This window comes from Oncorhynchus mykiss, chromosome 13 (genome assembly GCF_013265735.2).
Source record: "Oncorhynchus mykiss isolate Arlee chromosome 13, USDA_OmykA_1.1, whole genome shotgun sequence".
NCBI classification, from domain to species: Eukaryota; Metazoa; Chordata; class Actinopteri; order Salmoniformes; family Salmonidae; genus Oncorhynchus; species Oncorhynchus mykiss.
Genome location: NC_048577.1, coordinates 43,272,593 through 43,299,629, shown reverse-complemented (window position 1 = coordinate 43,299,629; position 27,037 = coordinate 43,272,593). Strand labels below are relative to the sequence as shown.

Sequence of the window (27,037 nt, the reverse complement as noted above, 5' to 3'; positions counted from 1 at the left end):
CTAGGACCATGCCTCAGGACTACCTGGCCCGATGACTCCTGGCTGTCCCCAGTCCACCTGGTTGTGCTGCTGATCCAGTTTCAACTGTTTTGCCTGTGGCTATGGAACTCTGATCTGTTCACCTGACGTGCTACCTTGTCATGCTGCTGCTCCAGTTTCAACTGTTCTGCGGCTATGGAACCCTAACCCGTTCACTGGACATGCTACCTTGTCCCGGACCTGCTGTTTTCAACCCTCTCTCTCTCACCCTCCCTCTCGCTCTACTGCACTTGCTGTCTCAACCTCTGAATGCTCGGCTATGAAAAGCCAACTGACATTTACTCCTAAGTTGCTGGCCTGTTACACCCTCTACAACCACTGTGATTAATATTTGACCCTGCTGGTCATCTATGAATGTTTGTAAATCTGGAAGAACTACCTGACCTTAATGGCCATGTACTCTTTTAATATCCATCTGGCACAGCCAGAAGACTGGCTGCCACTCAGAGCCTGGGTCCTCTTTAGGTTTCTTCCTAGATTCCTACCTTTCTAGGGAGTTTTTCTTAGCCCCAGTGCTTCTGCATTGCTTGCTGTTTGGGGTTTAGGCTGGGTTTCTGTATTAGTGATGGGTCGTTGGCGAACGAGTCGGCTCAAAGAGCCGTCTCTTGTAGGTGAACATTGTGAGCCAGCTCGCATATCAGAAGAGCCGACTCTATTTATATAAAAAAAAAGATGAATAATCAAAATATTTAAATGAATAGAATTAACTAATTCAAAGAACAAAAAAAAAAATTAATATAGGCCTAAATGCTCAAGCGCACACATTCGTTCTGAAAGATCTGCAGATCCTCTGAGCTGGTGGAAGAACAAGGCCTCTGTCTACCCACGGCTTACTAAAGTCATGACAGGGAGACTTCACAGTGGCCACATCCGTTCCCTCTAAGAGGGTCTTCTCGAAATAATTACTGAGAGAAGAAACCACATCAGCCCCTCGAAAGTCAGGCAGCTTGCATTTCTGAATGCAAATCTCTCATAAAAGCAAAATATGGTCAGCATTGATGTGTGCTGCTGGTTATAACATGGCAATAAAGAGAGAGAAAAGAGGGACTAGTTTTGCACATGATTTTTCTTTGATATGGTGCAATATTATTTTATTCAGATTGTATTCGTTTTGAATTGTTAGATTTATATGCACTTTGTTTATATACAATAAAAAGTTATACTTTAAATGCAAATGTTTAATATCATTTTCATAACAAACCAATGCATTTTTAAATGCATTGTGGTTAAGGTAGAGTATGATTTCATTTAATAATTTAATTAGAATTGTTTTAACATCAATCAGTCCAAGTATCGCAAACTGTACAAAACATATATTTTTAAATAGCCGTTCGGAGCCAAAAAAAACGGCTCTTTTTGGTGAGCTGAGCCGGAATGCCCATCACTTCTGTATGAGCACTTTGCGACATCTACTGACGTAAAAATGGCTTTATAAATACATTTGATTTGATCATTTGATCATGAAAGGCCTATTTGATATACTGTATGTGGCTATAACTGTACAGTACACTTACCTGCTTACTGATTTTCACTCATTATTACCTGCACAACACACCTGCTTGTCGCATAACGAAAGTGTTTTCCCAGAACTGGCCAAAGATAAGTTTCATTTCACCATCATTGCCACTCCTAAATCCGGTTTCCCGTTTTCTGGGTGGTACTGCCCCCCCACCCCCCTACCCTTCACTCAACACCCTAATCCAATCAAATGATTCATTCGGATTGAGGGGCTGGACTTAAACCAGACGAAAACCCACAATACATTGTTTTCTTCACACACGTCTGAAATTTGAGAACGGGTTGGTGTTGCAGCTACATTCTGCAGTGTGAAGAGATTGATCTGCACGTAAATAATTCAGGTAGGTTTATTTGTTAAGGCATGCGTTACATTTCCCTCACTGTAGTTCGAGGTAGAAGATGAAACACGAGCTGTTACAAAATGTTCCTAATGAAGTATTTTACCTTGTAATGATTCAACCCTGTCTATGATACTGTATAGTTAACTAAATACTTCCACCAACCCTCGTATGGGGTCAATTTCACGCCCTATGTATTGAATCCAAAATAAAATAAATCGGGGACATGAAAAATAAACCTGAGAATGTAAACATTATATTTGAGGACAGCTGAAATAATGGATGTTGAAATAAAAAAACAAACAATTGAAAGCAAATTGTATAGAATTGTAAACAAAAATAAGACATCAAAAGCAAAACCCTAAAACTTAAGCAAATACTTTAAAAGCGAGAGTAAAACTTTATGACAAACGATTAACAAAAATATTTATAAACGAATGCAAAAATTATTTTAGGTTAAACTTTCCCAGCAACCAATCCTATTGAATACATTTTTTTCTACGCTCTTGCCTACATGTACTAGCTTTTGGTTACGCTACTCGGATCTTTACTTTCGATTTTTTTTCTTTCACTGCCATGCTTTTCGATTGCGAGTTTTTGCATTATTATTTTTCCGTGAAGGGCGGGGTTTAGGGGAAGGCGTAGACAATGAGGCTCCATTTGTTCGCTAGTTTTGGAGTGACGGTTCGTCTTAAACCCAATCAATGAACATGATAGACAGGCTTTTTTTCTATTGCCTACTTGGGTAGACGGTCTGACGTCACTTCGTTTTAGTTAACGTACTTCAATTGCCACGGGTCAAATAATGTACGGACATTGGAAGCACGTCTAACTACTTAGGTAAACATATGAATTACCTGTTGCACAACGTTCGGCGCAGGTGTTGGTAACTGGTTCGCCATACACCTGCGTCGGAAAAAATGTTTGCCTAAGTAGTTAGATGGTTTGTCATTAAATGTATTAGATAGACATGGTTCTAATATCCCTACATTGACCCGTGACTGACAATTGACCCATCATCGAAAATGTTTACATTCAACTTTATTTTTCATGTTCACGATTTATTTTATTTTGAATTCAATACATATGGCGTGAAATTGAGCCCATACCCTCGACAGTCTATTACCTATCACCGCACTTTTTTCACACATTGTAAACATCTAAATGTTTACAATATCTTCCATTCTTTTCCCAGGACACCAGACTATTTCTGACTTCCTGAGTGTAGCGTGTTAGCAAACGTTTGATCATGGCACTGGACGGATGTGGCCAGCTGTGCAAGTGTATCCTCATCCTTTTCAACATCCTTTTTGCCGTAAGTATCCGTAATCTAACTAAACTGTAGGCCTAGTGGTAACAAATTGGTATCTGGTGTGTATGAGATGTAAAATGTGAATAGCTCAAAGGGCATTGTATATTTATCTTTGATCAACCTAGGCAGCATTTGTCATTTACTGATATGGAAATCAGCTTTACTTAAAGTCAAATAGCTAAATCTTATATTTAAATTTTGTCCAGACCCTTGCAACCATCTCTGTATGGGTAAGAGATTCACTGCTGTTATTACAAGGCTGCATGTATTGTCTGTCTGATTAAACCCCTTTCCCATCAAAGTATCAGCTCATTTCTATTGCTCACAGTTGTCCACTTCAAATAAAATTGGTTTGTCACATGTGCTGAATATAACTGGTGTAGACTTTACCGTGGAATGCTTGCCCTTCCCAGCGATGCAGAGTTTTAAAAGAACAATACAAATAAAATAGTAACAAGAAATAAAATACAGGAGAATGGAGCTGCAGACAGGGAGTACCAAATGAATGTGCAGCTATATACGGGGAGTACCAGATCAATGTGCAGAGGTATTTGAGGTAGATATGTACATGAAGGCAGGGTAAAGTGACTAGGCATCAGGATAGATAATGATCAAGGTAAAATAAAGTAACAGCAGCAAATTGTGTGTAATGAAACGGTGTTTCGGTTTGCGTGTGTGTTCGTGCGTATGTAGTGTACGCACACATCAGTTCTCCTTCATTAATGGAAATAAGCAAGACATTTTGTTTCAACATGTTGGCATTCATCCACACAACCGTTTAGGTGACCCTTCTGATCGGGCCTTTATATCCAATAAATGCAATAAGAATACAAAATAAGTAACAAAACATTTACCTTGCAGCTGAAAAGCAGGCCTAAATCATTGAACAGGTAAATAGTATGTGAAATATGAGCCGACAGATGCAAAACCACAGACTTACTGCATCATTGAGGTGTGGTTAGTCTACTAACTGATAATCCAACCAGGGGAATTCCCATATAAATGAATCAAAGTAAGAAACAAAACCAAAAACAAACTTAAATAGCAGAGTGGAATCACACAAGTGTGCTGTTTAATTTGTTGAACTAGTTTAATCCTGCCCACTGGCTGAGGAAGCTATTCTGTTCAGTATTTATTCTGTGCTTTGAAAGGAATGCCTCTTGAAACATGTTCTTAATGTCTTGTTTATCTAGCTTTCCCAAACTAGACTATATTTGTAGTCCTTTTTTTCTAAACAGTGCTACACCTCACATTACATGATGACATTACTGTCATCATGTTACCAAACATCATTGTCGGATGAAAACCTCCAAAACATCCATATTTTTCCATTAACAAACATACAATTATGAAACTTCAGAAGCTATTTTGAATACATTTCTTGGTCCTAGAGTCATGAAATGTTCACAGTACATTGAGGGGAGTTACTGCTTTCAATATACAGTACACGTCGAAAGTTTGGACACATGTACTCATTCAAGGGTTTTTAATTGGTACTATTTTCTAAAATCAGCAAAAAAAGAAACGTCCTCACTGTCAACTCTTTTATTTTCACAACTGCGACTCGTCAGAGAATAACACTTTTTGCCAGTCCTGTCTGATCCAGCAACGGTGGGTTTGTGCCCATAGGCAATGTTGTTGCAGGTGATGTCTGGTGAGGACCTGCCATACAACAGGCCTGCAAGCCCTCAGTCCAGCCTCTGTCTATTGCAGATACTCTGAGCACTGATGGAGGGATTGTGCGTTCCTGGTGTAACTAGGGCAGTTGTTGCCATCCTGTACCTGTCCCGCAGGTGTGATGTTCGGCGGTACCGATCCTGTGCAGGTGTTGTTACACGTGGTGTGCCACTGCGAGGACGAGTCTTAGGCGTCTCACAGTACGGGCATTGCAATTTATTGTCCTGGCCACATCTGCAGTCCTCATGCCTCCTTGCAGCATGCCAAAGGCGCATTCACGCAGATGAGCAGGGACCCTGGGCATCTTTCTTTTGGTGTTTTTCAGAGTCAGTAGAAAGGCCTCTTTAGTGTCTTAAGTTTTCATAACTGTGACCTTAATTGTCTACCGCCTGTAAGCTGTTAGTGTCTTAATGACCGTTCCACAGGTACATGTTCATTGAACAAGCATGGGAAACAGTGTTTAAACGATTTACAAATAAGATCTGAAGTTACTTGGATTTTTACGAATTATCTTTGAAAGACAGGGCCCTGAAAAAGGGATTTTTTTTGTTTTTTTTTTGCTGGGTTTATATAGTTAACAGGCTTCGTTGCCAAAATCCAGAAGTATCCCTTTAATACAAGAACATATTTTACACTATTTGTAGCATATTGTGTGAGACTGATCTTGAGGTGTGGTTGCACAACCGGTTTCATGCACAGTTTGTGGTTTCTTCCTCTGACAGCTGGTGGGTTTTGCAATGTTGGGGTTGGGCTTGTGGCTGAGGTTCAGCTCTGAGACCAGAGGATTTTTCAACATAGACCTCAACACACAACAGTTTGTCATCGGTGAGCTCACAAAACACTGCTCTCTACAAACTTCATCCCCAAATGTTTTGGAAAGCTTTTTGCAGCTGTAAGTCATGGATAGACAGACTATACAACTTTGTTTATTAATGACTTATAAACCACTTAAATCATTTATAAAGTATACCTTAAGTGTTACTGAAAAATAATTAGTGCTGAACAGCTAACATTGACAAATGGGCATCTCTTTCTCCCTCTCATACTGTAGGTGTGTCAGTGTTGATTGCGTTAGGAGCAGTGATATTGCTCGTGGCTGTTTTCGGAGACTATGGAGCATGCAATGAGAATAGGACTGCATTGGGAGTGGTAAGCTACAACAAATAAAAACATCAATTTTCCATTAGTTACACTACCCTGAAGTGGGGGTACAAAGTGTTTGACAGCCCTGATTTAGAGTCTTGAGTGGGCAGAGGTAAGTAACCTTAGATAATAACATGCATTAGTTTCACTTCCTAATAAGAGTTCCTCACTTGAAAGTATCTCAACTTGTTCAGCCCAATATTTCACCCAAAGCCCATACCCACAAAGCACCAGTGGAAATCTAATCTGGGACATGGATTGTTGAGTGAACCTGCTGCTTTTTCCCGCCACAGAATTCTCAGGTTCTCCTTGCCGCACCTCTGACCTCTCAAGGGCCTAGCAAGCACTTTGCAACCGTAGAGGAGCACTGGGAATCTCGCCTCTGTCTGAGAAGGCCAGAGACTTTTAAGCTCCCATTTAACAAGAGCTTGAGATAGGAAATACTTGCTTCCTGTATGAAGCTTTGCTGCAGGACATGCCCTCGGCATACATTTTTGTGTATGACCAACTCAGTGGGTGACCTGTTTCCTGGTTCACCACCATTCCATGGGTATTGTGACAGGTTTCCAGTTCTTAGGGATAGTGAGTTCAAGGAAGAGGTCAAAGGGTCTAACGAAGTTCCTAGATTTGGAAAACACTTTCACAGCATGAAATAACCCCTACGAAACACACTACAGTCCTAGATGTCAGAGAGAAACAGATGATGCAATTGTGATTGCTTCATATCTCAGATTGACAAAGCAATGCGCTTACTAATTTACAGTTATGATGAGCTGAAACTGGTTTCTGGCTGCAGGTTCAGAAATCAGACTAATTGAGGAATGTTAGCTCTTCTATGCTTGAGTAGCTTGTGAAGATAGCCAGTGATTTACTTTAGAGGCACATAGTGACCTTCAGTTTCTCAGAAAGGTCATGGTCTTTTCTCATTGTTGCAACTTCAAATTCAACTTGATTTATTGTGCATACAGTGCCTTGCGAAAGTATTCGGCCCCCTTGAACTTTGCAACCTTTTGCCACATTTCAGGCTTCAAACATAAAGATATACAACTGTATTTTTTTGTGAAGAATCAACAACAAGTGGGACACAATCATGAAGTGGAACGACATTTATTGGATATTTCAAACTTTTTTAACAAATCAAAAACTGAAAAATTGGGCGTGCAAAATTATTCAGCCCCTTTACTTTCAGTGCAGCAAACTCTCTCCAGAAGTTCGGTGAGGATCTCTGAATGATCCAATGTTGACCTAAATGACTAATGATGATAAATACAATCCACCTGTGTGTAATCAAGTCTCCGTATAAATGCACCTGCACTGTGATAGTCTCAGAGGTCCGTCAAAAGCGCAGAGAGCATCATGAAGAACAAGGAACACACCAGGCAGGTCCGAGATACTGTTGTGAAGAAGTTTAAAGCCTGATTTGGATACAAAAAGATTTCCCAAGCTTTAAACATCCCAAGGAACACTGTGCAAGCGATAATATTGAAATGGAAGGAGTATCAGACCACTGCAAATCTACCAAGACCTGGCCGTCCCTCTAAACGTTCAGCTCATACAAGGAGAAGACTGATCAGAGATGAAGCCAAGAGGCCCATGATCACTCTGGATGAACTGCAGAGATCTACAGCTGAGGTGGGAGACTCTGTCCATAGGACAACAATCAGTCGTATATTGCACAAATCTGCCCTTTATGGAAGAGTGGCAAGAAGAAAGCCATTTCTTAAAGATATCCATAAAAAGTGTCGTTTAAAGTTTGCCACAAGCCACCTGGGAGACACACCAAACATGTGGAAGAAGGTGCTCTGGTCAGATTAAACCAAAATTGAACTTTTTGGCAACAATGCAAAACGTTATGTTTGGCGTAAAAGCAACACAGCTGAACACACCATCCCCACTGTCAAACATGGTGGTGGCAGCATCATGGTTTGGGCCTGCTTTTCTTCAGCAGGGACAGGGAAGATGGTTAAAATTGATGGGAATATGGATGGAGCCAAATACAGGACCATTCTGGAAGAACCTGATGGAGTCTGCAAAAGACCTGAGACTGGGACGGAGATTTGTCTTCCAACAAGACAATGATCCAAAACATAAAGCAAAATCTACAATGGAATGGTTCAAAAATAAACATATCCAGGTGTTAGAATGGCCAAGTCAAAGTCCAGACCTGAATCCAATTGAGAATCTGTGGAAAGAACTGAAAACTGCTGTTCACAAATGCTCTCCATCCAACCTCACTGAGCTCGAGCTGTTTTGCAAGGAGGAATGGGATAAAATTTCAGTCTCTCGATGTGCAAAACTGATAGAGACATACCCCAAGCGACTTACAGCTGTAATCGCAGCAAAAGGTGGCGCTACAAAGTATTAACTTAAGGGGGCTGAATAATTTTGCACGCCCAATTTTTCAGTTTTTGATTTGTTAAAATTTTTTGAAATATCCAATAAATGTCGTTCCACTTCATGATTGTGTCCCACTTGTTGTTGATTCTTCACAAAAAAATACAGTTTTGTATCTTTATGTTTGAAGCCTGAAATGTGGCAAAAGGTCGCAAAGTTCAAGGGGGCCGAATACTTTCGCAAGGCACTGTACATTTAACTTCAACACGAATAAGAAATAAGTCCATTTAAAGGACAGTTTATACATATCCAGTGATACTGTGGTTATATGTGTGGTAATTCATACTGTATGTGTTCTGCTGTTTACCTGCCCCTCCCAGTTTTCCTGCCTGCTGGCTATCCTGGCTGGATTAGAGATTGGAGCCGGTGTCTTCGCCTACATGAGAAGCGATGAGGTGAGAGAGGGAAGGGAAAAAGGGAGCGAGAGAATTATGAATGATAAACAACTTCAAGCCAAGGCTTCCCTTTCACGCAGATCACCAAACCCTGTGCTATTTCATGAAATGGTAGTAGTCAACAGTGTAACTCTAGCTCATGTGTTGTTGTCTTCTCTTTTTGCTGTGCAGGTGGGAGAGCAGCTGGCAAAATTCTATTTAACTGTGTACGCTCAGTATGTGGACAAAGGAGACCCTGGCTTGGCTGTTACCCTGTCCATGTTCCACAATGTGGTAAAGATCAAACCTATTCCCAAACTATTGATGGCATCACAGCTTTAGTTAGGCACATTTCACTCCATCAGAGCTAATTCAATCCACAGCTCTTTAACAATTGTACAACTATTGTAACAATTATGTACACATTCTGAATGGCACTTGCCTTCTCTCTCTCTCTCTCTCTCTCTCGCTCTCTCTAGTTGCACTGCTGTGGACTCATTGGTGCCTTGGACCCCTTGGTCAAAAAAACATGTCCCGATACCGGCTTTTTGGAGACCTTCACTCTCCCTGTGAGTGTGTTCATTATAGGCCAAATCCTATTAACTTAAAAAAAACATGTGCAGCTTGAACTTCAATGTATTTCATACATTGTTGTCCATTCAATGGATATTTGCGAGTAAATATAAGTTACAGGTGCAGAAGCTGCCCTGTGCTCATTTTCTCAAAGGCGCAGCATTTTTCACTTGTCTGTTCACAGCGCACCTCTACAGGGTGCTGTTGGAGAAATGCATTGCTGCGGCGCTCCACCAACATTCCATCAAATCTAGCATAAATCATGTAGTAAATACAGGATATGGTAAAAAGAGTATGTGGCCTTTTTCTGTAGCCTACAGGCTGGAGATAATCTATGACAATGTAATGAGATGGACACTTTTACAACATGCAGATTTCTCCGATCAAAGAAAACCTAATTGGCACCCAATCAAACGTGCTTACATGGTAACAACATATCCATAAAACAGGACAGGTCAAAGAAAAATTGACAATCAGGCTAGTCACATCTGCTGTCCAGGAGTTTCAGCTTCTGGGTTAAATTGTCATGATCAGGGCCTCCCGGGTGGCGCAGTGGTTAAGGGCGCTGTACTGCAGCGCCAGCTGTGCCACCAGAGACTCTGGGTTCGCGCCCAGGCTCTGTTGCAACCGGCCGCGACCGGGAGGTCCGTGGGGCGACGCACAATTGGCCCAGCGTCGTCCGGGTTAGGGACCTGTTTGGCTGGTAGGGATTTCCTTGACTCATCGCGCACCAGCGACTCCAGGTGCACGGTGTTTCCTCCGACACATTGGTGCGGCTGGCTTCCGGGTTGGATGCACGCTGTGTTAAGAAGCAGTGCGGCTTGGTTGGGTTGTGCATCGGAGGACGCATGACTTTCAACCTTTGTCTCTCCCGAGCCCGTATGGGAGTTGTAGCGATGAGACAAGATATTAGCTACTAAACAATTGGACACCATGAAATTGGGGAGAAAAAGAGGTAAAAAAATGTGTCATGATCAGTGGCTTCAAGTTTGTATCTTGTATCATAGCGAAGAAAAAAAAAATTCTGCATTTCCTGCTGTGTAAACACATTGCAAATAAGCTCAGGATAACTCCTGATAATGTTGAATAGCTGATATTCAGAGTTTTTAATCGCCAAATTGATTAGTCCGTGCAGTCCGGACAGGCCTTAATTTCTACGTCCACAGACATTGGTTTTTGGTCCAATCATAGATTATTTTTGGTTCAGTCTGAACCAAATCAGATTTCGTCTGGTGTGGACCGGCCTTGATTTGGTCCAAACATAGACGTCTATAAACGACATCTTTTCAACTTCCATTCAGAACTGAAAATAAAACTGATATGAAAGTCCGGAAATTATGTATTTTTCAACGTGCCATAAAATACAGAACCAAAATTGAACATTACTTCAACATCTGGGAAAATATGTATTTTAGGCAGATTTTCAACGTCATTTTGCTTACTGGGACCATTTTGTTTCACTCGACATTACCGGCCCTTTACAGGTGCACATGATTCAGTCGTTTCTTTTTTTTTACCCCTTTTTTTCTCCGCAATTTCGTGGTATCCAATTGGTAGTCTTGTCTCATCGCTGCAACTCCCGTACGGACTCGGGAGAGGCGAAGGTCGAGAGCCATGTGTCCTCCGAAACACAACCTAACCTAATCGCTCTGCTTCTTGACACAACGCACATCCAACCCGGAAGCCAGCCGCACCAATGTGTCGGAGGAAACACCATACACCTGCCGACCTGGTCAGCGTGCACTGCGCCCGGCCCGCCACAGGAGTCACTAGTGCGCGATGAGACAAGGGAACCCAGAATCTCTGGTGGCACAGCTAGCACTGCGATGCAGTGCCTTAGACCACTGCGCCACTCGGGAGGCCCGATTCAGTCATTTCTCATATTGACTGTATAACTGACTATAATAAAAACATGTAAAATAATCAGTTGACTGACAAATTAAATGTGTTACTTTATTTATTCTACTATGGAGGCATCGAGGAGCCTGGCCTAGATTTCCATATCTCTGCTCTGCCCAAGGCCCTAACCTGTCCCCTTCTGGTGTCTCTGTCCCCCTGCAGGCCTGCCCCACAGTGATCGTCAACCTCTTTGAGTCCAATGCGCCTCTGGTGATGGGCCTCTTCCTTGGGACTGCTGCTTTGCTGGTAGGCAATACTACACACAGTTCAGTGGACACATTTGTTAACCAGGGTAGATGTTGCTGCAGGGTTAGAAATGCACTGAATTTGATGAAACTGATTGTCAGAGGAGTTGAAGCAAACCAACCCCTCTGCTTCTCCTTTGTTATAAACCCATACCTGTGTCTGTTTCTCCCATCCTATACCATCCCTCCCCTCCCTTTCCCTCTCTCCATCCTTTCAGATCTTGGCCCTGGTGTGCAGCTCCCTCCTCAGCAAAGAGATCCAGCGCTCCCAGTCCTCTCCTCCCCCCTACATCCTCCTCTCCTCTACTGTCCTCTCCCCCCCTAACCAGGACCCTGTGGTCTTTTCCCCGCTCCCCGTCATCATACCTGTGGCTGATGCACTGTAACTCCTTACCCCTCCATCTTTATTTACACCAATGATCTATGCTTCTTTCCTTGCACACAGATTCTTTCTTTCCACTGCTCAGTAAGGTCAATGTCTAGTCTCACTGCAAGCTATCCAACTTGTCCCATTTAAATGTCTGGAATTAGTGTTTCTCATCTTCAATTCACACTCCTTTGGTACATTTGCTTGTCTCAGAAGCCATATTTTAGGTGGGGATTTGCACTAATGAATCTCACCCTGTTGCAGCATGTGGTCTAATCCTGAAGGTGATGGGGGGGTGATTGCTCCACCCTGCTCTCTTTATCTGATCCCATTCTGCTTAACCCTTTCCTCCCTGCATCCCCACCTCCTCCTGTTGCTCCTAGATCACGGCCCTGGTGTGCTGCAGCATCCTCATGAAACAGATCAAGAGGAGTCACCTCTCTGCCCTCTGTACCACAGCCAGGCTGTGTATTGAGGGGACAGGACCACCACCATATTCAAACACAGTTTTCTCCACTGGGAGACCAAACCAGATAGTTGTCATTCAGTGATCATCACCCCATCCTTTCACATAATACTTCTGGAGAGGCGCCCAATAAAAACGGATGTCCTAATTAGCTTTCATTCATTTGTGTAGCTGGTCAGGGCTCTAGATCATCTTGACATGCCATTAGCAGTGCTCAGAAGAATGAGACCACACCATCCATTTAGATGACATGTGAACAGGGCAGACAAGACACTGTTGCTCTGTAGCAGCTGTTTGTTCTGCCCCTCTTCCCACTTTAGTCCTTAATCTTCTTTCTTTTTTTAAAAACAACCTTTTTAATCACTTATCATATGTTAGTGAATAGCTGCTCTTGCTGACATGAATGCTGCTTACATGAAAGGGGCCATTTGATTAGATATTCAATGCTCCGTATGACTGAGGGCACTACTGTAATCAGAGAAGTGAAGCTGCTCATGCTTTTTTTTTTTTAAATCACTGTCCAACATGTTGACCTTTCCCTGTAATCACATCAGTTTAGAATCATGTCTGTGTTGCAATACATATCAATGTACTGCTGACAGAATTGTGATCCTAGAAAATGTATTTCTTAAAGTTAATTTTTACAAGGATTAAACTGCGAACTGGATTGTTCTGTAGTTGGTAGTCTCCATGCCAAATTGAGTACATTTATTAACAATGTAGTTAATTAACATCTTAATCATTCTTTACGATACTAATCCCCCAACTTCAGCTCCACTTGTACGCTCTGAGGTGATATGAAACACCTTTGATTTCTTCATTCCATGTTTGGATGTTGACGTCGGATGATACCATATACAAAGTTGAGTCCGGGATCCTTAAAAATGTCTCTGGAACGTTAAAATTTGCTTGACTTATTCTATTACGTTGATGCCCATTTCTAGCACGTGAACTGATTTTTATAAGCAAACTAATGTATGCAACTAGGATATATGTCCTTGTAATTTTGAGTCACTCAAACCTTATTGCTATTGGGAATCATCTCCCTGAATGCCCTGTCAAGCAGCAGTTGTAATGGAGGCTGAGTGTGATAGAATAAACACTTCATATGGAGTGCCTTGGTACACTAGCCAAAGTGTTGCCCAGTAAACGCAGGAGTGGGCCCAACGGTGTACCTAACCAGGTCAATTGTCTTGTAGTGAGTCTTTTTTTTATAGATTTTCAATTTCCAACACTTGTTTTGCACTGGAGAACCGCTTATGTTCTGTTGCAAGCTAATACTGACTGTGTAACGTTTATTTTTTATTTTATTTAACTAGGCAAGTCAGTTAACAAATTCTTATTTACATAGACAGCCTACCCCAGCCAAACCCTAACGACGCTGGGCCAATTGTGCGCCGCCCTATGGGACTCCCAATCCCGGCCGGTTGTGATGGAATCGAACCAGGGTCTGTAGTGACACTTCTTGTACTGAGATTCTGCACCAAATGTGGAGCTTTTTGTTCAAATAAAGTGTTTCATCCCCTCTTGTCTGATGTCATTGTGCTTACTGCCTGACTGAATAAGTGCTGGAGGAGAACAAATCATTGACCAATTGTGAGTAAACATGTATTTGTTCAGTTGTCCAGGTTTGATCCTACAAATGAGTAATAGTTCATGTAACTTAGACATGAGTGTCAAGTTGAATACTGTAAGAAACAAGTACATTTGAGCACTTCAGTATTAATACAGTACATTATAATAACTTCAAGAAATGGATGGTTTATACTCTCACCTTGTGCTCAAAATTGTCCAACCCATTATAGGAGTGTTAATTCAACCACTGAAGCAACCCTCAATACAGTCCCCATCTGCTGGGGAGCACATGAAGTAGAGCTGTTGTGGATGAGGACAGGAGAACACATTCAAATGCACTGAATCAAACTCAGTCATATGACCCCATTGCTGAAACTGACCTGGTCCTCCAGGTGGGAGTGACTTCCTGCGGGTAAAGACTGGAAGTTGGTGATTGTGAGCCTCTGGGTGTGGCGGGGTGGGGGAGGAGCCTGGGAGTCACCACGGCCGGGACAGCTGAAAAACAAGACAAAACAATGTGGAGGTTTTCTTCAGACAAAATAATTGCCTGTTCACTATATGGACAGTTATTTAGTGGAGCTGAGCAGCAGGTGCTGTGGAAAAACCTATAGAATATGGATATTTCATGCATCTTTGCAGTGCTTTCTATGTGCTGTTGCATGTAAACAAACAGGAACTAGAGTGGAACAATCTACCCATCATAGATGGCCTGTGGTGTGTCTGGGTAAGCCAGACAGTAGTGCACCAGGCCAGGGTCCATGTCTGGGGGGCTCAGCAGACTCACCTCCAGGTGCAGAGGTCGCCCCTGAAGTAGACTGAGTGGTCGATGTTTCTCTGAGTAGAAGCTGCTGTAGTGCTCATCTACAGGCAGAAGTAAACATGTGGAGGGTTAGTTGGCAGATACAGTATGATAAAACCCTCTCCTCAGAGTCCTACATAGCTCTGCTGCTACTCCTGAATGTTTCATTACTTATACAGTCCTACCTGTAGCGATTCGTATTTGGACAGCCAATGAGCCCTGAGTGGGGACAGGGGTGGTGTTCCTCACCTGGTACCTCACCCTCCCTGGAGAACCAGGAGAAGAACTGCACTCCATCAATCTACACAGAAGACAAGCTCGCTCATGTTACACTATCCCATCTGTACTAAATGATTGCAAGTTCATCATCATGGTTTGAAAGCATTAGCATTCAAATGGTAACTTCTGGGAAAAATAATGAAATACATTTGCTGGGGATTTGAACCACTTGTTCAGGTAGTAAAATCTCTTTACCGGACAGGTGAGTCTTCAGACGTGGTGCTGTGTTTATGTTGTGTGGAAAGTAGAGCGTTGAACTCCAACAAGTGGACCATGGCCTGACCATGACCAAATCATGGCCTGACCATGACCAAACCATGATCTGACCATGACCAAACCATGGCCTGACCATGACCAAACCATGGCCTGACCATGACCAAACCATGGCCTGACCATGACCAAACCACCAGAGAGCCAGGGCCCGCAAAGACAAATTGACGCCCCGATGTACACTGAGGGTTGACACACACACTAATGAGTAAACTAATGAGTAGCAAAGCAGTTTGAAAACGGACATTCCCGAAATACCAAGCATGTGCACATGGCCTTGGACACGCTGGAAGACCACTTCCTCTCCTCCTATCTTAGATCTTCCTCTGGGACGTGCTTTGATGTCAGCGAAACACCAAACAGCCAACCGTTATGGCTTCTCCATAGCAACACCAAGACCAGTAGCTTGAGATCGAGAGACTAACCATTCACAAGGTAAGAGCAGCAACCTAAGGAGCAGTCACAGTCATGGTCGGACAAGCCACAGGGTGTGTGTGTGTATCGGCTTTTAAACCAGGGTCTGTATGGAGGAAAAGGAAACGATACTGGTGTGACAAACCAGATTTATGAACTACATAAGAAAGTGGATATTTGATACTGAAGTGAAACCAATTACACGGTGGTCTCCAGAATCACCTAGTAGAGGTGAGGTGCCCTCTTGTGGCTCTTTATAGTGCCTGCACTGATATGAGAACCACAGCCTTTCAATAGTGGTTCAGTTCACACATACAGTAGAAATATTCAAGATGAAGACTCACCTTTCATCACTGTGTCTAGCAGATCTCCAGGGGCCCTGGGTTGGGACGATGAGGGGAAGGAATGGTTGAAAGTTGTGGATGAATGATGTGATGGTGTGAGGGGTTATGAATGGGGTTGGTGGTAGGATGGGGTGCATGGGTTGGACTCGCCACAGGAGTGCGGGCAAATCTTCCTCTTCTATAATGGTCAGAATCTAGGGAAGCTTGAGCCCCTGATGTCTTTTCGGCATGTGTACTGGGATCATAGCTTTGGTCCTGGTCGTAGATGGACATTCCAGGATGGTAGTAGTAGTAAGGGTCAAAGGGAAAAGGTGGGATTTCAGGAGTTGTAGATTCTGGGGTTGGAGTGGAGGTTTGAGGAATGTTAGTGGCAGGAGAAGGCCGAGGTTGGGTAGTAATCTGGATAGGCATTTTGGCCTGGGCGTAGTCATATGGGAGGGCTAGTTGGTGAGAAGTCTCCATAGTGTGAGGAGCAGAGGTCTGAGATGGAGGAGTCGGAGCTCCTTTCAATGGGGCAGAAGATGCATGATCAATAGGTTGGGGTAATCTGTATGGATCATAAGGCATTGAGTAGTAATAGTATGGGTGATCGTAGTAGTGTGGATAAACTGGATGGCCAGATGCTGGAGTAGAGGTTGAAGAGGATGCAGGCGGAGCAGTGGGGAGGACAGTAACAGGCTTTTGTTCTTGTTGAGGGTTGCTGATGGGTGATTTGAGATGGAGGTAGTACAACAGGGGGAAGTTCGGAAAGAGAAGAGGTTTGGTTGCAGCACGGGCAACAGAGGTTGAACTGGTAGACAGACTCTGGGCTGTGTGTGAATTGGAGGGCTGTTGTTGTGGAGGCCATTTCAGGTGACCATGAGGGTGTGACTTTCCACTTTGTTCAGGAGACGACGCAGGGGGAGATGGGACAACTGGAGGTTGTTCGTCCATGGGACTAGAGGGATTGTTGGTCTGGAGACCAAGTCTATGTTTCTGGATCAGTGGAGGCTTGTAAGGAAAATTAAGAGTGTATTGGTAGAATGGGATCTCTGTTAAGGTGGGAGATGAGTAAGGGGAAGTGATAGGTTTCAAAGGTTGAAGATGAATAAAAGGGTCATTCACAGGTTGATGGGATCTCTTGACTTCACCACTGGGTGTTTGTGGGGTGTAGTAGTGAGGATAGGGTGGAGGGTGAGTCACATGAGGAACAGGAGTTCTACGGTGTGTTTGTGAACTGCTAACAGGGAGAGTAGAGTGAGAGGCAGGGCTATCAGGCTGAGGAAGTTGGGTGGGTTATAGGGAGGCACTTTGGGGTGGTCAGGTAGTAGTGTGGAAACACCGGGTTAGGGGTGTGAGGGGCAGGTGGTTCAACCTGAGGACCATTGGTGGAAGTACCCATCTTGGCACCAGGACTGGGCCCTTGAGGTGGCTCAAGCATAGGGATTTTGGGGTGATGCTAGTATGGGTGGAGAGTATACTCAGGGGTTCGGAGAGTGGGGGCTTAAGAGTGAACTGGATGACCAGCTGTAGTGGAAGAATACTGAGTAAAATGGGGGTTATTGTAGTTGGGGTGGCTTGGGATAGGAGTGTGGCCTGGCTTCAACTCAGTGAGGCCTGTAGTTGGGAGTTGAGTGGGGGGACTAGAGGAGAGGGGTGACTGGTATGACTCACTGAGGGGCATCGTGTGGAGGTAGTAATACTAATAGAATGGGTAGGCCTGAAGACGCTGAGCCAGGGGAGGATGGACAGAGGGGCCTGTAGTTGGGAGCTGAGTGGGGGGAGTAGAGGAGAGGGGTGACTGGTATGACTCACTGAGTGGCATCTTGTGGAGGTAGTAATACTAATAGAATGGGTAGGCCTGAAGACACTGAGCCAGGGGAGGATGGACAGAAGGGCCTGTAGTCAAGGGAGAAGTAACATGGATACCAGGGCTAGGAGGCTGATCAGGGGGCAATGTGGGCAGGGGATTAAATGGGAAGGATGGGTGAAGCACTGGGTAAGACAGGGTTATGGAAGAAGGGTTAGACAGCAGGGTTGAGGAAACTGAGTTTGTTGGGCCCATAGTTACATAATGGGGAAATCTACTGCAGGTCGGAGGGGTTGTATTACTTGGTCAGGCAGAGAAGAAGGACAGGCCAGTGTGATGGCTTTCTCTCCTACTTGAAGAGAGTGCGTATTTTCCATCCTGGAAGAAAATGTACATTATTTCAGTTAGGTGGGGAAATTATAATTTCACTGAGCGTACAAATATTAGGAACACAGTTCCTAATATTGAGTTGCACCCAGTTTTTCTCTCAGAACAGACTCAATTCTTCGGGGCATGGACTATAAGGTGTTGAAAGCGTTCCACAGGGATGCTGTCCCATGTTTACTCCAATGCTTCCCACAGTTGTGTCAAGTTGGCTGGATGTCCTTTTGGTGGTGGAACCATCCTTGATACACTCAGGAAACTTTTGAGTATGAAAACCCCAGCAGCGTTGCAGTTCTTTTTTTTATTTCACCTTTATTTAACCAGGTAGGCCAGTTGAGAACAAGTTCTCATTTACAACTGCGACCTGGCCAAGATAAAGCAAAGCAGTGCGACACAAACAACAGAGTTACACATGGAATAAACAAAAGTACAGTCAACAATAGAGAAAAGTCTATATACGGTGTGTGGCAATAAATAGGCCATAGTAGCGAAGTAATTACAATTTAGCAAATGAACACTGGAGTGATCGATGTGCAGATGATGTGCATCTTGACAAACTGGTGCGCTTGGCACCTACTACCATACCCTGTTCAAAGGCACTGCAATCTTTTGTCTTGCCCATTCAACCCTCTGAACGGCACACATACACAATCCATGTCTCAAGGCCTAAAAGTGAGCTTTCACCTGGCCAGTCTCATGGAAAGAGCAGGTGTTCCTAATGTTTTGTTCACTCAGTGTAAAACACAACCTTATTAAGCAAAGAAATTGATTTAGCAAATCTCATGTAAAAGCAAAAAGGACAGTCAAGTAGCCCCGAGTCGTCATTTCCAACCCAAGTCATAGCGCAATAGGAGTGCCACGGCTCACCTTTGATGTGACCACACAGGCAGTGAAGGGTGCAGATATGAGCAGCTCTCCATGTTGCCTGTCCATACTGTAGCCACACTGCAGGGCCAGCGAAAGCAGTGGCGTCCATTTTCCTCTACCTGCAGGGGGAAACCAACACAGCACACATACAGACCTGACAGTATCCCTATAGACTCATGATAGCAGTAGAAATATAGTTACAGAAACATTGGATTCAGTCCAAATTATGCCTCTAAATCTGTCTGTTCAGCAGCCATAGTGTGCATGCGGAGTACAATTGTGATAAATTATACTATATAACTCCACACTTACCCTGGACTCGGAGCTCCTCTTTGGCTCCATGAACTTGCAGTCTGACAGTCATTCCCTGAGACGAGCAGCAGAGGGAGGAGGGGGCCAGGGCCTGAGACACTGGGCAGGACATCTTCACAGGGGTCCCTCTCCAGATCAGGGGCAACACATAACTACCATCCTGTCAGCAGCACCGCAGGCCACAGGAAAGGGGTGAATAACAGTGTGTGAAGAACAATAGAAAAAGCTTTTATGTTGACAGAATGACAGTCACAGAACAGTTTTGACCTGCCAGCCTGACAAGTTTGGAGAATGGATTGTGATTATGGACATCAAGTCACTTTTAAGGGGAGAGGGGTGAGTGCTACTTTACCTCTTCTTGCTTGATGTGACAGGCATTATAAGGTACCACAAACATCAGGTCTCGCCATTTCGACTCGACAGAGTAGCCACATGCAGAGGGTAGTTGGGCCAAGGTGACAGCAGAGGCATTCGCTAAAGGCAAGAGGACAAATGAATAGAATAGCCTAGTTATGCATCATTCATACCCACACACCTTGTGGTCAGACTTAGGCTACTTTAGTCCATTATTGGGATAACTTTACTCCTTATAGTCCAAGGACCTTACATGTTTTGTTAAAGGTGAATTGGCTCTGGAAGACAAAATTGTCAAATACTCCATCGAAAACGTGAATCAATTCTCAATTGCAGTATGTTTCTAGAAACATAAATCCCTCTACTTTCATATCACATCAAAATCATTTCACAAATGAAATTACTGTACACTGTTTTCAACACAGTTGCAGCCAATATTATTTTTTTAGTGACGACTCAAGTTTGTGGCGTCCGTTTTCCATTTACAAAGGTGTTCAGAGACGCAGATAGCTAATTAGCACAGTAGTCCACTGTCTTCCGTATTATTCTGTACGTAAATCCGTGACACTCCATGTAATATGATATGCTACATTTTGTATGGTATGTGTTCATTTGTATAAAAACAATGGCTAACTTCAGCTAGTCTAGGGATCAAGGTTAAAGTTAAGTAACCATCTGTCTTGTGTAACCATACCAAACCAATTTGAGTGTCCCAGATTTACACTTACTATGTTACGTCTAGGCTGGGGAACCCTAACGTTATAAAAAGGTGTGTATCGATTTAAGTTTTTGTTTTTATAAATTATGTCTTGCTGATATGAAAGATAAGGAAGGTCCTTATGCTTATAAAACCCTACCCCAAGCGATGTGAGTTACTGTTCAGACCGAGCGTCAGGGCTCTTTAAAAAAACTCCGCTGTACAGAAGACACCTTCATCCAGTGACTAATGTGTAACGGAACTGAGAGTCACGATCAACGGGATAGGTCACTGTCCGATTTACCTCTTGTCTACCAGCAGATGTTGGGCTCTTCTCTCTCTGATAGTGAGGGTCATAGTCTCCACATTCTACCTCTGGCTCCGTTCTCAACCAGCTCTCTGCTTTCGCTATCTCACCTCGAACTCGGATCTTTCCTGCACGCACTCCTAAAACAGACATAACATTAGCCTATTATGCATATTTTGAGAAAATAAATAAGTATCTAGTCAAACTAAACGGGATAGGCTGAATGGTAGAATAGCCTACACGACAAACAGAGCCCACTTATAGTTTAGAGTTACCTGGAGTTACTGAATCTGAGTGGTTCTCATCGTTTCCTGTGAAGGAAAACTTTCCACGATGTAAATTCTGAATTTTTCCTTGATTGCAATCGCTATTACTGTATGATTTAAATGGCAAATCTCCCGAATGCTTCACCTCGTGTTGTTTGGCATGGTACTTGTCGTTCTTATCATTGAATAGCACCATTCTAGGTTGAAAACGCATCCGTTTTCTACCCGAAACTCGTGAGAATGTAAAGTAGGAGGATACCGTAAACTTTTTGTTTAAAATACATTGCCAATATGATTGTTTCTCAACGTGCATCAACACACTGGGACGAGGCAAAAGGGAAAGGTATATACCACATGTATTCACGTATTCAAGTAGTCTTAATTGGCAATTATTCTCAACAATGGCATGCCGATTCCAATTATGCTTGTCAGTTCTACAGGGATATATAATTTCAGGCTTGCTATATAATTTACCATAATACAAGTCAAATTGACACTTAATCACAATTACGTTAGAGATGACACGCTCTCTTCACTCCACAAGAGGGTGGCATTGTCATGCAAGTCAAAGCACACATTGAATTATCCAATCCCCCCGAGGAGCCTCTGGTCATTACACCCTTACCCTGATATGGCCAAGTAACCTTACACAGTTCCTAGAACTTTGCTTTGTTATTATGGTAGGAAAATAAACCATAATCTGCTGTAGCACAAGAACATCAGCAATTGCTGAGAGGTGAACCAGACCCTAATCAAGTTTCACTTTTGAATGTATGGGTTAGGGAACCTGCTTTTGTACCAGCCCACATGATGTAATACTATAGTATACTATGGTATAAATACTGTAGTATTACTATATTTATACAATATAGTATTCACCGTAGTGTTTTAGCAGAGTAGTGTATTATTTACTATACTGTATTGTTTTTGTATCTTTGACATAAAAGTGGGGTCTTTCTCCTTGAGGAAACCTGCTGGACAAATACTAAAAGAGCAAATGATCCATAACCTGCATGTAGGTAGGACTGGAGCCTGAACAGATAATTCAGCTCTTCTGTAACCTGTAGGGAACACAACATATGATCTATACTTGGCATGTAGGTTTCTCACTGATGACTGACACAAATTGGGATATGGGGGAGGGGAATGGTTGGGGTATATGCAAATTAAAAACTAGTGTTTTTGCAGACACTGTAGTGCTTTGGGGGAGGATAATACTGTAGTATTTACTATAATATATCTATATATAGTAAGCACTACACAATCGAAGGATACTACAGTGTGAGGTGTAGTATACAAGACAATTATATAGTAAGTACTACATATGATCAAGGGATACTACAGTGTGGAGTATATTATTCTACAGTATACTACAACATTCTATAGTAAGCACTACACGATTGAGGAATACTACAGTGTGGAAAATAGTGTTCTATAGAATTGTATAGTAAGTACTATAGTAAACTGTAGTCTTTTTTGTGTGGGAACTGCCCTGAAATCTTTTGTATTGAATGTAAACAGTTGTTGGAACAACCAAAACAACCAGTTGCTACATTTCTTATCGGTTTTCTGTTACTACATTGGGCTTCATGTCCCTTAAAGCTATGCCATCTAGAAAATTTGTGCATCGTAGGGATTTTACTTAGCGTTTCCTTTGTAATATCATCACTATAACCATTGCTATTATTGTCATAGTGACACTGTGCCACCACATGACAACATCAATGTTGATCATTATCAACCAAACTGTACAGTGGCGTGAATTGTACGGACAGCAGTAGGCCTAAGAGTGACTGGAAAACAAATTCCACTGTACTTTCCTCTTTTATCAGGCATCTGCATACAAACTACTGTAATATTCAAGAAGGACAAGTAAGTAACAGAGGGATTTCATTGAAACTGAGCATAATGTACACTAACTGAACCACACTATTCAATAGGCTACATGAAGAGAGTGTACAGGGGAGGAGAGGGGGTTGATGGGCGAGGCAGAGTGATGACTCATATTGTGAGTTGCCTAGCTACCAACGGTCAGGAGTTGTTTTCTTTTCAACCTTTCAAAGCAAAAAATATGTATGTCTGGATTTCATTGAGAGAAAAGAGGGAGCGGGGGTGGTAAACGAGGGCCGAGCAGGAAAAGGAGGGACAAAACAGTCAGAGAAGGAGGAGGAGAAGGGTAGATCATGTGCAAACTAAGTGAAATGTAGCAATGTGAGATCTAAAAAAAGAAGTGACAGAGAGGGAGTGGATCAAGAATAAAACCCTGACCAGTCACCATGGAAACGGGCGGCTCCACAAAATATCAGGATTTCTTTTGTATTGAATGTAAACATTTGTTGGAACAACCAAAACAACCAGTTGCTACATTTCTTATCTGTTTTCTGTTACTACATTGGGCTTCATGTCCCTTAAAGCTATCCCTGGCAGTTTACTTTTTCTTCTTAAAAAAACAACAACAACAGACTGCTTTAAGACCTGTTGGAATTCCCCTTGCAGGGACCCACGTGAAAAAATACTATAGTATTCTATGGTATAAATACTATAATATTCACTGTAGTGTGTTTGCAGACTTTACTGTAGTATTCACTGTAGTGTACCTTTATTTAACAAGGTAAGCCAGTTAAGAACAAATTCTTATTTACAATGACGGCCTACCGGGGAACAGTGGGTGAACTGCCTTGTTCAGGAGCAGAACGACAGATTTTTACCTTGTCAGCTCGAGGAATCGATCCAGTTAACTATAGTATAAATACTGTAGTTAAAGAAAATGGTAGTATAAACTATGGTTATTTATGTAGTGCTTTTGCGGATTGTAGTATACAGTAGTATTTACTGTAGTGTTTTTGCAGATTGTAGTATACAGTAGTATTTACTGTAGTGCTTTTGCAGATTGTAGTATACAGTAGTATTTACTGTAGTGCTTTTGCAGATTGTAGTATACAGTAGTATTTACTGTAGTGTTTTTGCAGATTGTAGTATGTATTGTAGTGTTTTTGCGGACTGTAGTATACTGTAGTATTTACTGTAGTGTTTTTGCAGACACTACTGTAGTATTTAGCTTACTATAGTGTTTTTGTTTTATTATCTTAGACGTGGAGGCTTTTTCCTTCAGGAAACCTACTGGAGAAATACTAAAAGATCACATTTTCCATAACCTTTAGATAGTAGGACTGGGGTCTGAACAGATAGCTCAGAGCTTCTACTCTTTTATATAACCTGTAGGTAACACAATACTGTATGTGGTCTATACTTGGCATGTAGGTTTCTCACTTATTTTTTTGCGGGCATTACTGTAATGTATACTACAGTGTTTTTGGGAGGGGGTAATATTGAGTATTTACTATAGTATTCTACAGTATACTTCAACATTATATAGTAAGTACTACACATTATCGAGGGATACTACAGTTATAGTATAGTATTCTACAGTATAATACAGTTTACTATCATTCTATAGAAGGTACTGTAGTATTCTATAGGAAACTGTAGTATTTTCTTTAAACGTGGGGAGCATTGAGAAACCCCAGACGAATCTATTGGAACCACAGACTGCCATAGTTTTGCCGTTACAGGCCTCAACTGATCACTGTCCCCATCATCCCCAGGGAAATCAGAGTGTTATGCAAAAGTAGATATAATCTCTTGAAACCAAAATGATAATGACAGAGCAAATCAAATGTCATTCTCATTCTGGTCACGTAAAGGGTAACACAAATCACAGGATGTCCATGTACTCTGCATAATGATATCATTTAGTTCCGAGGCTTACATAAAATCACATTGATGTCGATGTCCTAGGACCTAGTCCAACTCTACCTGTTTCTGGCTGACCTATGATGGCACCTGGCTGACCTGAATGTTGCTCCACCTTAATTAGGCTCATATGTCTCTTACTTTGGCTGGCTTTCCAGTGGCTTACCAGGTATTACCAAATAATCACAGACCCCTACTACTTTACACTTTCCTCTTGAATTTTTCAGCAAGAATATTGTCCCTGGGATCTCTAATGGAGGGAGTGACCAGATTTAGCAGCCCTCAGTACACTAATATGGGTGGTAGCTGCACCTGGGCAGTTTCAAGGGGCTTGATCTTGCTTGTGAATTACTTGTGCATTACAAAGAATAATGTATGTGGACGGAGCATGCCACAACATGGAGATCATGGGAGTTGTATCCTTCAACTGGCAGCAATGTTCCCTCTAAGCTGTGAGCACGTGTGCAGAAGAAATATCAGCGTGCAGAGAAGCACGAGATTAAACTTCCCTCAACTTTCTAGAGTTTCCCCCCTTAGTTAACACTATAACACTATACACTGGCTGCTACTGTAGGCTAAACAACAGAACACCTATTACCATGTTAAAATGTTATGTGATGCCTTTTCTCCATTGTTTTTGATGGTAGGCTACTCTGGTAGGCCTACATTATGATCAAATAGCCACAGTAGCCTACTTGACCACTGTTAGTTCTAACTTAAAGCGGGTACATCCTCGGTGTTCACAGTAAACGCACGCCGGAAGTTGCACAGAATTTTCACAACTTTCAAGTTTGCGTTCAACAGACCTGAAATTTGCTCAGTGATGAAAAAACATGAGAGGGAACATTGACTGGCAGGCATAGAATTAGACGATCCATTTGCTCCTTTGATCCAGGTGCTATTCCCTGTAGGATAGGGAGCTCCTTTCACCTTCCACTGTGTGTGTGTGTGTGTGTGTGTGGCATTAATCTGAGGGCCAGAAGGGTGTGATCGTGTGTGTGTGTGTGTTACAACGGCACCATGACATCAGTGTGTACCTTACCTGTATAGGAAACCAGTCAAGCGACAAGTGGGAGTGAAGGGATGAGTGAGATCCCAATAGCCTCATCCCAATTAGTCAACACTGGATAGGGAGAGAGTTTCAACACACTGTTTTTGATACAGGCTCTGTTCCGACTCATTAAACAGTTTTCTTTCAAAATTACCCAGCAAATCCCCTACATAGCCTAGCTGTCTTTCTAAATGTAAACCTAGCAATCAGACCTCTAGGACAGTCATGTTGCCGTAGACAGACTCAGACAGGCAGAGACCGGGGAGAATGACACAGCTAACCACAGCAGATCATTTGACCATTGTAAAGCGACGTGCTTATGGTCACACTTACTCCCTTTGGCATGTGGACACTGGACCTGTTTCACACGGCCGTGTGGAAATACTCTGTCAGTGAGCGGCCCTGGGAGCTCCTCAGCGTTGAGTCACAAGCGGCGTGGTCTTTCTCAACGCTCACAGAAGTAACCCACGCATTCTAACTTCTCATCCCACACAAGGCGAGCCACGGCCACGCTGTAGACCCACCTTGGATCTGCCTTGAATATTAAGGAGCGAACACGTTCTTAATACTGTACATACAACACTTCAATTCAAGCAATATCACAACTGTTCCCGTCTGCCTTTAGGGCACGTGTCAAACTGATTCCACAGAGGGTCGAGTGGCTGCAGGTTTTCACTCCACCCTTGTACTTGATTGATTAATTAAGGTCACTGATTAGTAAGGAACTCCCCTCACCTGGTTGTCTAGGTCTTAATTGAAAAGATAAAAACAAACCGGCCGACACTCAGCCCTCCATGGAATGAGTTTGACACCCCTGCTTTAAGGGCTCTGGTTTTTCCAGTTTTGATTAAGGAAGGGAAACGAAGGGCTGATTGTTGATGAAACGATCCCATTGGTCCTCTCAAAAGCTACACAGGCAAGTTAGTTGTTCATTTCACTGGGGCCCCGCCCAGCTCGGGACCAGCTTCCATAGGCAGGCAGAGGCAGCAGGGATATATAGTAGGCCACACTGTACCCAAGCTAGCTTACCTCACCTGTCAGGTAGGTGGGGCCGATACACCCTGGGAAGAGGCAGGCTAGACAACATTTCTAAATTCCCTCTCTGCCTTTTTCTATATTTGAGGCCCAGTATTTGAGTTGCCTGTCCCCCTAGGGGCTAGGGTGTATCCTATTGGATTTGTGACAGTCACAGCCTTAATGTTGGGTGTGGGGAGTCCCCAGTACATCTTTA

General features: G+C 42.9%; 1 protein-coding gene and 1 pseudogene across 1 annotated transcript; one reads left to right on the top strand and one right to left on the bottom strand.

Moving 5' to 3' along the window:
- The first annotated feature begins 1,780 nt into the window (after positions 1 to 1,780).
- LOC110486460 (CD9 antigen) lies at positions 1,781 to 13,874 on the top strand. The gene is made up of 9 exons (XM_021558082.2): positions 1,781 to 1,898; positions 3,091 to 3,210; positions 5,607 to 5,709; positions 5,936 to 6,033; positions 8,742 to 8,816; positions 8,988 to 9,089; positions 9,275 to 9,364; positions 11,430 to 11,513; positions 11,731 to 13,874. Exons 2-9 carry the CDS (start codon positions 3,145 to 3,147, stop codon positions 11,896 to 11,898), a joined length of 786 nt encoding a protein of 261 aa, XP_021413757.1. The 5' UTR covers positions 1,781 to 1,898; positions 3,091 to 3,144; the 3' UTR covers positions 11,899 to 13,874.
- An 8,075-nt stretch (positions 13,875 to 21,949) lies between these two features.
- On the bottom strand, positions 21,950 to 22,007 carry LOC118938568 (annotated as a pseudogene).
- Positions 22,008 to 27,037: the final 5,030 nt, after the last annotated feature.